The sequence below is a fragment of the Sturnira hondurensis genome, unplaced genomic scaffold (assembly GCF_014824575.4).
Source record: "Sturnira hondurensis isolate 20B ecotype Veracruz unplaced genomic scaffold, ASM1482457v3 Scaffold0006437, whole genome shotgun sequence".
NCBI classification, from domain to species: domain Eukaryota; kingdom Metazoa; phylum Chordata; class Mammalia; order Chiroptera; family Phyllostomidae; genus Sturnira; species Sturnira hondurensis.
This window is the reverse complement of record NW_028079068.1, coordinates 9679852-9692892: the sequence shown is the minus strand read 5'-3', so window position 1 is coordinate 9692892 and position 13041 is coordinate 9679852. Positions and strand designations below refer to the sequence as shown.

The 13041-nt window shown below is 42.1% G+C and overlaps 1 protein-coding gene across 6 annotated transcripts in view; it reads left to right on the top strand.

Annotated features, from left to right (window-relative positions):
- The window catches only part of NRF1 (nuclear respiratory factor 1), a 138083-nt gene that overhangs the window by 87025 nt on the left and 38017 nt on the right, over positions 1-13041 (top strand). For all 6 annotated transcript variants that reach the window (XM_037049210.1, XM_037049209.1, XM_037049211.1 and 3 more), the window contains 3 exons: positions 5015-5173; positions 7116-7313; positions 7937-8038. In XM_037049210.1, the coding sequence (XP_036905105.1) occupies positions 5015-5173; positions 7116-7313; positions 7937-8038 (459 nt within the window). The remainder of the gene's footprint in view (positions 1-5014; positions 5174-7115; positions 7314-7936; positions 8039-13041) is intronic.

Here is a 13041-nt window from a genome sequence, read left to right as displayed (position 1 = left end):
TCAGCTGCCTTCTCTGGACATTTACCACATGTTCTTTGACCTCTTTGGGTGAGGTGGAGTTGGCAAACATTTTGGTTTGAAAGGCTTTTTCTTGGTAACTGAACCTAAATTGACGTCAGGAGCCTCAAAATCCCTAGACTAGAGTACATGCAGAACAAAGAACGAAAGGAGCATAGTATTTGGGGATGTATAAAGGTAATGCAGTGTTGGACAGCAAAGAATTGACTGAATTTACAAGTGGAAATTTCTAGGAGAGTAAGAACTACTGTTATTTTGGCCAGATTAAACTTTTTAGTGTTTTAGAAAACCTTTTTTTTTCAAACCATCTGTGGTTTCCACATAATCTTTCCTTTTGACTACCACTGGCATGAATTTGCTATCTTTTTTCTTTGCCAAACGTGTCCTGGAAAGAGTGGTGTTCTCTACTCTTTGCTGGTTTGGGTGGGTTTACTGGCACAGCTGGGCTCTTGAAGCCCATCTAGAGCCCTAGCGTTAGAATGAGGGCCTGGACAGCTTGTTGCGGCCCAATTAGAGGACAGCCTGAGAGAGGGTAGGCTTTACCTTTGCTGATCCTGTTGATTGTCTCCCTGCGGATTAAAGACAAACCTCCTTTAACAAGCACAGCGAGTAGCTTGGGTTTCTAAAACTCTCCAGGACCAGTAATTAATCCAACTGGTAATGAGAGCACAGTGCTGAATTTTGGAAAAGAATCATTTAACTCTTTATCTGCTGGACAGCTCATTTCCCTTATTGACAGTCCCTTCAGCCTTAGCCTTGTCTACTTGGGACAAGACAAAGATAGTTGGGTAGAAAATTGCCCTTTTCACCGAAGTCACATTATCTCTGTGCATTTTTAAAAAATATTTATTTACTTTTAGAGAGAGGGGGAGGGAAGGAGAAAGTGGTAGAGAAACATCAATGTGTGGTTGCCTCTCATGTGTCTCCTTTTTGGGACCTGGCCTGCAACCCAGGCGTGTGCCCTGACTGGGAATTGAACCGGCAACCCTTTGCTTCACAGGCCCGTGCTCAATCCACTGAGCTACACCAACCAGGGCTATCTCTGTGCATTTTTAATGTCCTTCATCTCCAGAGTGAACAGACTTGAAAAGTGACCTTTTGTATTAGAAGGTGCTTTTTACCTCTTGTTTCGATATAGGAGAAATTCTGTACAGTTGATAATCAGTACTTTAAAAAGCTAAGATTTGCCTCTGAATAGGAACTTGTACCAACAGTTAATTTTACTCTGGTTCTATTTTTTATCTTAATGGGATTTTTGCCTGTGGATGTAACCTTCCCTTTGTGCTCCTTCTGTTTCTCCTGCTGTTCATATTAGCCTCTACTCTCCCCTTCCTGTGAGCTTGAGACATTTCCCATCCAGAGATTTCTAGTGCACAAAACATATTTGAGAGTTTTCCTAGTTCTCTCTTTTCTCTAATTGTGGTTACACTTGAGTCCCATTTTTTAATGATTTCCATTAGTAAGTTGCTTGTACACTTTTTTTTAGTGCTCAAAGATACAGCAGAACAAATCACACTAAGTACCACCTAGGCATTGGGGTCGGTTGGTAACAGCTGCCTTCCTCAAGGCAAGGAATTGGCGTGCATGGTCATTTTGCTCCCTCTTGGTTCTAGCATTCTTTCTTTCTCATCGGCAGTCGTGTTTACACAGACATATACCAATTTATCCTTAGGCCCTCTTCTGCCTTTTGCCACTAACCCTGCCATGAAAAACTAAGGATCATCTTAGTGCGTATCACAGTGGGTTTAGAAACCATTTTCAGAAAGTTGGCTATTTCTTTGAATTTGAAAAGATGGCTGATAACTGAAGTAATGATAATAATGAAACTAAAACTGCCGTTATTTCAAAGTCACTATGTATTATTGGCCATTTCTGATCCTCTCAATGGACCTTGTGTATTTGCCATTATCATTATTCTTTTGCAATTGACAAGATTAAGGTTCAGAGAAAGTTATGGTTCACAGTTAGCTCTTGGAGTATAGAGCTCGTGTTCTTACTGATGAATGCAAAAAGCTGACTCAAAACGTAGTGAAGATATATTTCACACAGGATGCTGAGCACTAAGGAACGAGCAGCAGCACTGGAATAGCAGCGGGAGAGAGAAGTCCAGAGAGCGGAACACAGCGAAAGGCATAGAAGCGGGAATGAGCTCAGCAGTTTGTAAGATAGTGCAGACACTTGCCTAGTGAGGACCAAGGCTACCTGGTGGGAATTAGTGGGCACTGGAGGTGCTGGGTGGCCAAATTATGTGGGGCCAAAAACACTGGACAGAGGAATCAAGTTTAGTTAATAGTGAAAGGCCATTTGAAGGGTTTTGAGCATTGGGGCTGTGTAACATTTAGGGAACCTACCTGTCAAGGATATGTGTGATGAGAAAGAGTGAGGAGTTCCTCAAGAAAGCCAAATAGAAGGGTCCACTAGCCTTGGGCCATGAAGGTGGGACCGGAGAAGAAGGGATGTATACCACAGACATCTCACAGAAGAAGAATGGAACTTGTAGTGAGTGGCTAGATGGGTGTTGAAGGAAAAACATAAAGCTGTCATTCTGAGCTTGGGTGTCTGGGGAAGGGAGGTGGGTTCTCCTGCTAAAGACAAAGACATCAAGAAGACAAGTGGTTGGAGAGAGGTGGGTGGAAGGTTTAAGTGAGTAGACTGGTGCCCACACTTCAAGTAACCAGTGAGCTCTTTTTTTTTTCCCAATTTTTTTATTTAATTATTTTTCAAGTACAGTTTTCTGTCTATTACTCCCATCCCATCCCACCCCCACCCAGTGAGCTCTTGAAACCTAGCAGAAGGCCTGGGGTGAGGAGAGAGTCAAAGCAGGACTGAGAGGCTGAAAAGCTTCTCCACAGCCAGGTGCCAGGGTGGCCAGAACTGAGGAGCGTGGGAAACTATTGGTGCAGGTGGCCCGGGGGGTCAGAAACTGAGAAAACCATCAGAAGTGGAGAATATATGAGGTTCCAAGTAGGATTTGAGCACTCTTGTCAGCCACGTGTTTTCAGCTGCAAGATTCTGGACACTTCAGTCTTTTGTTAATTTATTAGAGATGTTTAACCTTCTCATTTTGTTAACTCTAGACTCTACTTAGTGTGGACATAAAGAACTCTCCTCTGGGAGACTGTTATTGGGATGAAAAGGTAGGAGAAATTTATAAAATCTGTGGTGGCAGTTAATTTTGTTTTTGCATCTGCAAAAACCACTGGTTTTTTTTTAATATGAAGAAATGTAAATATTGTGTATCAGGGTTGAGCCTTTTCCTTCTCCATCTGAGACTAGAAAAAGACACACTCCCAAGGAGCCAGGATGAAGGGAGAAATGACTTTGAGATGCACTTTCTTAAAATAACTGAAGGAGTGACCTCATGAGCCAGCTGACAGCCTGGGTTTGCAAGTGGATATGTTTCCATCAGCCTGCCGCCTGATGCCACAGAGCCGCATATACAAGGAGTGTAGTTATCATATCCTGTAGGCAGGAGGCTGTCTGGGAATGGGGGGCCTTAGAGAGAGAGGTGAAATGGCAGGCTTGGCACAAGAATTAGCGATGTAAATGCAGTCAACTGTAGTTTTCTTTATTAGGTGAACATTGCTGATTTGGATTCATGGTTCCCTATTATGTGGCAATATGTATCATTTTCTGGCAAAATAATATTTAAATAAGGACACTTGATCTTTAAATAGTCTCTTCAATATAAAAGTGTTGTTGCACTCATCTCTCATTAATACTTTAATATTCCCAGTTCTCATTTTTTCTTTTTCTATGTTACAAGTACAAGCTCATGTCCTTGGGTCTGACTCATTGCTAAAGTCATCCTCTCCTTTTGGTCTTAAGTTATAGAGGCCGTGTGGACGTGTCCTTAGCTGAACAGCAGGGTTTATCTCTGGAGTGCGTTCTCTGGAACGTCCAGGGTGTAAATAAGGAAAGAAGAAGGTCTGGGGAGGAAGATCTTTACCTGATAAACTACTTCTCTTGCTAGAAATCGTTGTCAGCAATTAAAACATTCACAAAGTGCTTACTGCGCCAGGAGCCAAAGAATGGCAGTTGCCACTGGCTAACCACCTGTTTGCTCCAGATTGGGTTTGTGACGTAAGCCCGAATGAAGTCTGTCATGTTTTTAGGGCACACACACTTCCCTGTCTTTCCACGTCACACTCATAGACATTGCTTAACTTACTCGAAACTTCCTAGAATTTTAGGGCTATTTTTCCTGTTCATTAAGTAAAGCCTAATTATTATTTTCATATATTTTGTAACCAACCACCTTACTCAATTTTTTTTTAAATCCTCATGCAAGGATGTGTTTCCATTGCTTTTTAGACAGGGAGAGAAACATTGATGTGAGAGAAACGTTAGTTGGTTGTCTTCTTTATGCATCCCAGCCAGGGACCGAACTCCCAGCCTAGGCATGTGCCTTGTCCCAGGGATTGAGCCAGCAACCTTGCTGCGTGGAACCACACTCCAGCCAAGCCACGTGGCCAGGACTAAATTCTCTTATTTTTATAGTGGTCTTTCAGTTGATTCTCTGGGCTTTCCAGACACACAGTAATTTTATCTACAAATAATGATGATTTACGTGCTACAAACTTCTATTGCCCTCTTCTCCAATTGTCCTGGTTACTACCTCCAACACAATGTCGAAAACACAGTTGCTTTGTTGGACACCTTAAATGCGCAGAAGCTGTAGAAGGGAAATAAACTATAAGGTCAGTAGTGTCTTAGGAGGCAGAAAGCAAACTTGGAGGCAAGTGTTCTTGATCTTACAGGAACAAGTCTATGAGGTACAACCTAAGGTTTACTTTACCATCGTATGTATAATTCTCACCCAGTCTCTCCTGGAGCTGTAGTAAAGTGTGGAAAACAGTGGGCGCATCAGTCACATTTTGGAACTCTGGGCCCTCCAGGAAGGGTCTCGGTGTGATAACCACAGAATTTGGTGGAAGACACAAACACATCCTAGGTACCTTTAAAGACTATTGCTGACCACACTCTTGTCTTTCAGGCCCAGCTTCGGGCGTTTATTCCAGAGATGCTCAAGTACTCCACGGGTCGGGGGAAACCAGGCTGGGGCAAAGAAAGCTGCAAGCCCATCTGGTGGCCGGAAGATATCCCATGGGCAAATGTCCGAAGCGATGTTCGCACAGAAGAGCAAAAGCAGAGGGTGAGTGTTCCTTCCTCTGGCCTGAGGTGCCTGTTGCTTTTCCACTTCTTGTGCTAAGAAGTCTAGAAACATTTGTGTAATAGTCAAACCTGTCCCCCAAAAGAAGCTTGATATTCTCAGATTGATAGCCTTTTCTTGCTTGCTTTTTTTAAACACTTTATTTACTTATCTTTAGAGGGGAAGGGAAGGAGAGAGAGAGAGAGAGAAATAACAATGTATGGTTGCCTCTCGTGTGTCCCCTGCTGGGAACTGGCCTGCAACCCAGGCATGTGCCCTGACTTGGAATTGAACTGTGATCGTCTGGTTCACAGGCCAGCACTCAATCCACTGAGCTACACCAGCCAGGGCTTTTTTTTTTTTTTTGATACCCTTTTCTATTCATCACTCCATTGCTGTGAAGACTTGGGATGAGTCCGTGATCTTAGGTTTCTCTCTGCATGATTGCCTTCTGGAGCAGATTTAATTTTATGAGGTGCTTGGGAAAACTGGAGAAACTCACAGTCAAATTAGTAATCACTTTGAAAACCTAACTAAAAGTGTTTTTATTTCTGATTAGGAAGAATCACTGTTGAAAAATATAAATATGGAATTAGATATAAAGTTGGTCAAGTCGGCAGAAAGAAAAGAAGAAAGACTGAACTAGATCATCCCTTTTTCTAAATATTTGTTTTCAGTTAGCTTGGAAATTTATTGAGAATTTTAATTTAAAAATCTTGAGAAAAGAGCCCTGGCTGGTGTAGCTCAGTGGATTGAGCGTGGGCCTGTGAAGCAAAGGGTTGCCCGTTCGATTCCCAGTCAGGGCACATGCCTGTGTTGCAGGCCAAGTCCCCAGTAGGGGATACATAAGAGGCAACCACATACTGATGTTTCTCTCCCACTTTCTCCTTCCCTTCCCCTCTCTCTAAAAATAAATAAAATATTTTTTAAAAAATAAAAAAATTCTTGAGAAAAGAGTAACCTTTTGTGAGAAGTTAAGGTTGTCCTCAGACCCTGACTGGATAGCTCAGTAGGTTAGAACATCATTCTGATATGCCAGGGTTGCAGGTTCAAGGCCTAGTCGGGCCATGTACAGCAGTCAACCAATGAAGGCATGGATGGTAGAGCAACAAATTGATATTTCTCTCTCCCTAAAAATCAGTAAATTTAAAAATATTAGTAAGAGTTGGCCTTAGGCTAGAATAAAGCATTTAAATCCAAAAGAGGGGAGTTATTACTAGATTAGACAAAAAGTGTATTTGTTTTTTTCCATGAGATGGCTATAGTAGCACTTAGTGGTGTTTAACTTCATTTGAAACAATTTTATTAGATTGTATTGTGACAGCTGTCATATCAGCATGCATTTAAAAATAAAAACATCAACATTGGTGGATTTTTGTGTAGCCATTTTAATATTGAAGATGGAAGAAAATATGGAACATTTTCTACATATTATGCTTTTATTATTTCAAGAAAGGTAAAAATGCAGCTGAAATGCAAAAAAAGATTTGTGCAGTGTATGGAGGAGGTGCTGTGACTGATCGAATGTGTCGAAAGTGGTTTGTGAAGTTCATGCTAGAGATTTCTCACTGGACGATGCTCCTTGGTCAGGTAGACCAGCTGAAGTTGGTAGTGATCAAATACAGACATTGATTGAGAACAGTCAGTGTTATGCCACTCAGGAGAAAGCTGACATACTCAAACTATCCAAATCAATAAAGTTATTGGTGAACGTGAAAACTGTGTTTTTATTTTATGGAAGAAAACTAAATGGACTTTTTAGCCAACCCAGTGCTTGGTACTGAGTTTCTTTGTGCCAGAATCAGTCTTTTGGAAATAATCGTAAGATTTACTCTGTGAGAGGTTTGGTTTGTTTTGCTAAATGATCAGCTGCTTACTCCATAGTGGGGCTGAATAACCAACATTCTTTGTGACTTAAAGTGCTTTTCTGGTCTTTTGGTGACAGGTTTCATGGACCCAAGCACTACGGACCATAGTTAAAAACTGTTACAAACAGCATGGGCGGGAGGACCTTTTGTACGCGTTTGAGGACCAGCAAACGCAAACACAGGCCACCACCACGCACAGCATAGCTCACCTGGTACCGTCACAGACCGTAGTCCAGACCTTCAGCAACCCCGATGGCACTGTCTCACTTATCCAGGTGAGTAGGCTTCGTGGTTACCGAGTGTGGTTTCTGAGGTGCGTGCTAGGGCACCTCCCCTCAGAGTGGAGAATGTTTTCTTTATGCAGACTCTCATATGAATTTTGTATAGGTCCCCAGGATCTCCTACCTGAAATTGATTTTTAAGTAATATTTTAATTCTTTTTAAATATTGCTAAAGTATTACCAAATACAGAGCTATCAATAGCTTTTCTGGAGATTTCCAAAATAACACTATAAAAATGGTTTTTTTAAATATAATTATTCCACTTTGTCAACAACCAGGATATATTCCTTCGGAATTACCTCTTCTGAAGTAAAATAAGATTTGTGAAAAGAGAGGGAACCTCTAAAACTCAAATTGAAGGGAGATGAAAAGTTGGTTGACTGACATGGGCACTGGTGGTAAAGTGTGATAGTTTCTAATGCTGATTTAGTTGGTTGTAGTAAAACTCTGAAACTCATGTGCCTGAGATACGATTTTACAACTCATTTCACATTACAAAGCGTATTAATTGTGATTTGTGCTGAATTCAGGATTAAATGAATCTTAACCTCTGAGTAAAAGAGAAGTAGAAGGATTCATCCACTGACACTTCATTGCTGTCCGTATATTCCTTTAGGTTGGTACAGGGGCAACGGTAGCCACATTGGCTGACGCTTCAGAATTGCCAACCACAGTCACAGTTGCCCAAGTGAATTACTCTGCTGTGGCAGATGGAGAGGTAAGAAAGAGGATTCTGTCTGCATCTGCTTAAATACTTGAATGTTCAGTTAAGCGGGGAGTGAGGGTCTAGAGGTGAAGAGACTGTAAGTAGCCTACACATTGTAGCATTATTTTATCTATACAGTTTATATTTTGTTGTGTTTATTAACCATAATAGGTGAAATTCATGGATCTTTATGGTTTAGACCTAACTATTAGGAATTTACAATTTTACATTTGCAATATATCATTTTGTATAACATACTATAAAAAGGGGTTATCCATGTAATACTTTTATGCTGTGAATCACAAAGAATTTAATCTTGGGGCTTTATGAAAAAAAAACTAGATCATTAAAAGTAGAGCCTACTAAAAAGCATTCTTTGAAGGGATAAATATGTTTGTAAATTAGTAGACATGATCTGTTACATTTTAGACATGCATTTGAAAAGGCTTCACAAGAAAATCCTTCCCTAAATCGAGGTAATTGTGGGATGTTAACCTTTATGGAGTGCTTGCTACACTAAGTACTCAGCCCTGTGAAGCACAGGCTCTCCTGTCATCTTTACTTTATAGATGAGAAGGCTGAGGCACATAGAGTTTAGACTTGCCCAGAGTCCCAGGGTAAGTTAAAACTGGGTAGTGTGTTATCTAGGGTCTGAGTTCTGAGCCATCAGTGACAGGAAAGGGTTTATTCATTAAGTCACTGGGGGCTTTTTCCCCAGAGCATGCTATATTCCTGCAGTTTGAAAAATAGCCAAAATTGCTAACACATGTCAAAGAGAAGTGTCAGAAATAAAGCTAAAATTATCACACTCTTGTTCAAAACCGTGGAGCATTTGTACTCAGAACAGCCAAAGTCACTTTCGTTTGTGTATCTCAGGAAAGGGAGAGAACTGCTGAGGGTCTGATGGGTAGTGGGATGAGGAGAAACACAGCCACGCTCCTCAGTCAGCCAGCACTTGAGCCCCCTGTGTTGATGATTTACACGGGAGTCCTGCTTTAAAGGAGCTCCTGTCTGGCAGGGGTGAGAAATGGCTGCATAAGTGAACTGTGGCCCAGGCTGTAAGCGATGATGAATCTGGGAAGCTTTGGGGCAGGAACTAGCTTTGGTTTTTCAGTGTAGAAAGGGAAAGGGCAACAGGATATCTACTTTCGTAAATTTGTGAACATTATGAAGGAGTATAAATTAGCTAAAGGGAAAATTCATCAGTTCTCAAACAGTAAAACTAGAGGACACTCCCTGAAGTGTGAAAGAAGTAGGGGATGACAGCTGAGGGGGGAGGGATCCAGCGAAAAGGAAAACGGGCTCATGGACCTGGACCAGTGCGGTGATTGTGGTGGGAAGGGGAAGATAAGGGGGCTGAATGGTGATGGGAAAAAATACAATTTAAATAAGTAAAAAAATGTAAAAAAAGAAAGAGGTAGAGAAGACCTTGATGAATACATTTATAAGATTTGTTACTTTTTGACTTAGTCAAAGTTGTCAACTATATCTCCCTACAGAATGTTTCCTGGTACTTTTTAAAGAAAGTACCATATATTTTGGACCATAAGATGCACCTAGGTTTTAGGTGGTAAAGACTAACAGACTTAGTCTTTTTGTGGTAGTCTTATGTGGTAAAGACTTCCGGCCAAGATGGAGGCGTAGGTGGAAACACTGTGCCTCCTCACATAACCAAGTTTAAAGACAACAAAGTTTTAATAACAAAACACAACCAAAACACAGAAAATTGCACTGTACAGAAGTCTGACAACAACGAACCATTCAGCCAGACTGATAAACCAGGCAGAGGAGCGAACAGTGAGACAGACTGCGCAAACCAGGGCCCCAGTGATGGGAATTAAAGCATAAAAGCACCAATTGGAAAAACTTTTGGGGTCGAGGTGCCAGGAGAAGCTCCCAGGCTCACAGAGAATTCATTGGAGAGACCCACAGGGTCCTGGAGAATGCACAAGCCCACACACCCTGGAACCAGCACCAGAAGGGCACAATTTGCTTGCGGGAAGCAGCAGAGGGGACCGAAATCCAAGAGAGAGCATAACAAACGCCATTGCCCCTCTCTGACCCCACCCCCATATACAGCATCACAACCCAGTGACCTGGGTCACCCCGCCCTGGTGAACACCTAAGGCTCCGCCTCTCATACATAACAGGCATGACCTGACCGAAACATTATGGCTCAAGAAGAACAGCTCAAAGCCCCAGAGCCAATACTTCTCAGGGACCAAGAGATAGCCAGCTTATCAGATCCACAGTTCAAACTACTGGTGATCAGGATGCTCACAGAACTGGCAACAAGTGGAAAACTTATTTGAACAAATAATAAAGGAGAACTTCCCCAATCTGGCAAAGGAAATACACTTCCAGGAAGTCCAGAAAGTTCAGAGAGTCCCAAAGAAGGTGGACCCAAGGAGGAACACCAAAGCACATCATAATTACATTAGCTAAGACTAAAATGAAGGAGAGAGACTTCCAGCCAAGGTGGAGGCGTAGGTGGAAACACTGTGCCCCCTCCCACAACTAAATTTAAAGACAGCGAAGTTTTAGAAACAAAAATGTAGCCAAAACGGTGAAAATTGAACTGCACGGAAGTCCAACAACAATAAACCACTCAGCCAGACCAGTAAGAGGGGCGGAGTCAGTGGCGGAGCAGGGTTGGGCTGGAAAGACTGTTCTGTCCCACTGACCCAAGAGCAGAGGCGGAGGCGGAGGCGGTTGATGGATTCCAGGCATGGGGTGGTGACAGGCGGACCCAGTGAGGGCGCAGGGCGGCTGGCTGACTGCAGTCACACATTCGCACGCAGATAAACCAAGCAAAGGAGCGAACAGTGAGACAGACCGCTCAGGCTAGGGCCCCAGCGACGGGAATTAGAGCCTGAAGGCACCAACTGGAAAGATTTTCTCGAGGTTGAGGGGCCGAGAGAGGTTCCCAGGCTCACAGAGAGTTCACTGGAGAGACCCACAGGGTTCTGGAGAGTACACGGGCCCACACACCCAGGAACCAGCACCAGAGGGGTCCAATTTGCTTGTGAGAAGCCGCAGAGGGGACAGAAATCTGAGAGAGTGAGACGGAGCAAAGCGCCATTTTTTTCCCTCTCTGACCCCGCCCCCACATACAGCGTCACAACCCAGCAACTAGGTCGCCCAGCCCTGGTAATACCTATGGCTCGTCCCTCATACATAACTGGTGTGAACAGACCAAACATTATGACTCAAGAACAGCTCAAAGCCCCAGAGCCTATAATTCTAAGTGACCAAGAAATAGCCAACCTTTCAGATGCACAGTTCAAAACACTGGTGATCAGGATGCTCACATAATTGGTTGATTTTAGCCACAAATTAGAGGAACATATGGAGGCTGAACTGATTGAAATGAAGGGAAATGCACAGGAAACCAATAGTGATGGGAAGAAAACTGGTACTCAAATCAAGGGGGTGGACCAGAAGGAAGAAACAACCAAACAGAAAAAAGGGAAGAAACAAGGATTCAAAAAAATGAGGCTTAGGAACCTCCAGGACATCTTTAAACGTTCCAACATCCGAATTATAGGGGTACCAGAAGGGGAAGAAGAACAGCAACAACTGGAAAACTTATTTGAACACATAATAAAGGAGAACTTCCCCAGTCTGGCAAAGGAAATAGACTTCCAGGAAATCCAGGAAGCTCAGAGAGTCCCAAAGAAGCTGGACCCAAGAAGGAACACACCAAGGCGCACATCATAATTACATTAGCCAAGATTAAAATGAAGGGGAGAATTCTAGAAGCAGCAAGAGATAGGGGGACAGTCACCTACAAAGGAGTTCCCATCAGACTGTCAGCGGATTTCTCAAAAGAGACCTTACAGGCAAGAAGGGTCTGGAAAGAAGTATTCCAAGTCATGAAATCCAAAGACCTACATCCAAGATTGCTCTATCCAGCAAAGCTTTCATTTAGAATGGAAGGGTAGATAAAGTGCTTCTCAGATAAGGTCAAATTCAAAGAGTTCATCATCACCAAGCCCTTATTATATGAAATGTTAAAGGGACTTATCTAAGAAAAAGAAGATAAAAAATATGAACAGTGAAAGGACAGCAAACTCACAGTTGTTGACAACCACACCTAAAACAAAAGCAAACTAAGAGGACAGCTAGATCGGGAGTGGAACCATAGAAATGGAGATCACATGGAGGGTTAGCAACAGGGGAGTGGGAGGAGGAGAAGGTACAGAGAATAAGTAGCATAGACGGTAGGTAGAAAATAGACAGGGGGGAGGGCAAGAATAGTATGGGAAATATAGAATCTAAAGAACTTGTGACACATGGACATAAACTAAAGGGGGGAATGGAGGGGGAGGGGTGTGCAGGGTGGAGGGGAATGAAGGGGATGGGACAACTGTAATAGCATAATCAATAAAATATATTTTTTAAATGTAAAATATTTAATAACAATACTTCACCAATGTAAATGTAAACAGAACTCAACAGCAGCATTAACAATCATTATTCCTCCCAAATTTGGGGGACGGGGAGTGCCTCTTACAGTCCAAAAAGTACAGTAAATGCATTTCTTATGTACTTCTCTAGAATCTACTTTAAAACCCATTTTACTAAATAACTTCACATATTCTAAGATAGTAAATGTATTCAAAAGTTCATGGAAAATATACCCAAAATCAGATTTTAAAAAATTCTAATTTTCCCATACTTCCATTAAAACAAAAAAGATATGAAGAGAAGCATAGATTATCTCGGAAAGTGACAGAACATTGTAGATTTTATAGTATAATTCTGTTTGCCTTCTGATTTCTTTCAGATGTTGACATGGTTGTTAGGATTTTAGTTTTGAGCCGTAAGTACTGTAACTAGTCAAAACATCTCACTGACTTGAGGCAAATAAGGTCACGCCAAGCCGATGAACATTACATCAGGTGACTCAGTAAAATCATTCTACTGCCTTGTGTTTAGCATCTTTTCTCCCCCAAACTGGAAGTCCTTTACAAAAGGAGATGATGCCCATACTTTTAGAAGTTGCAAGGTCA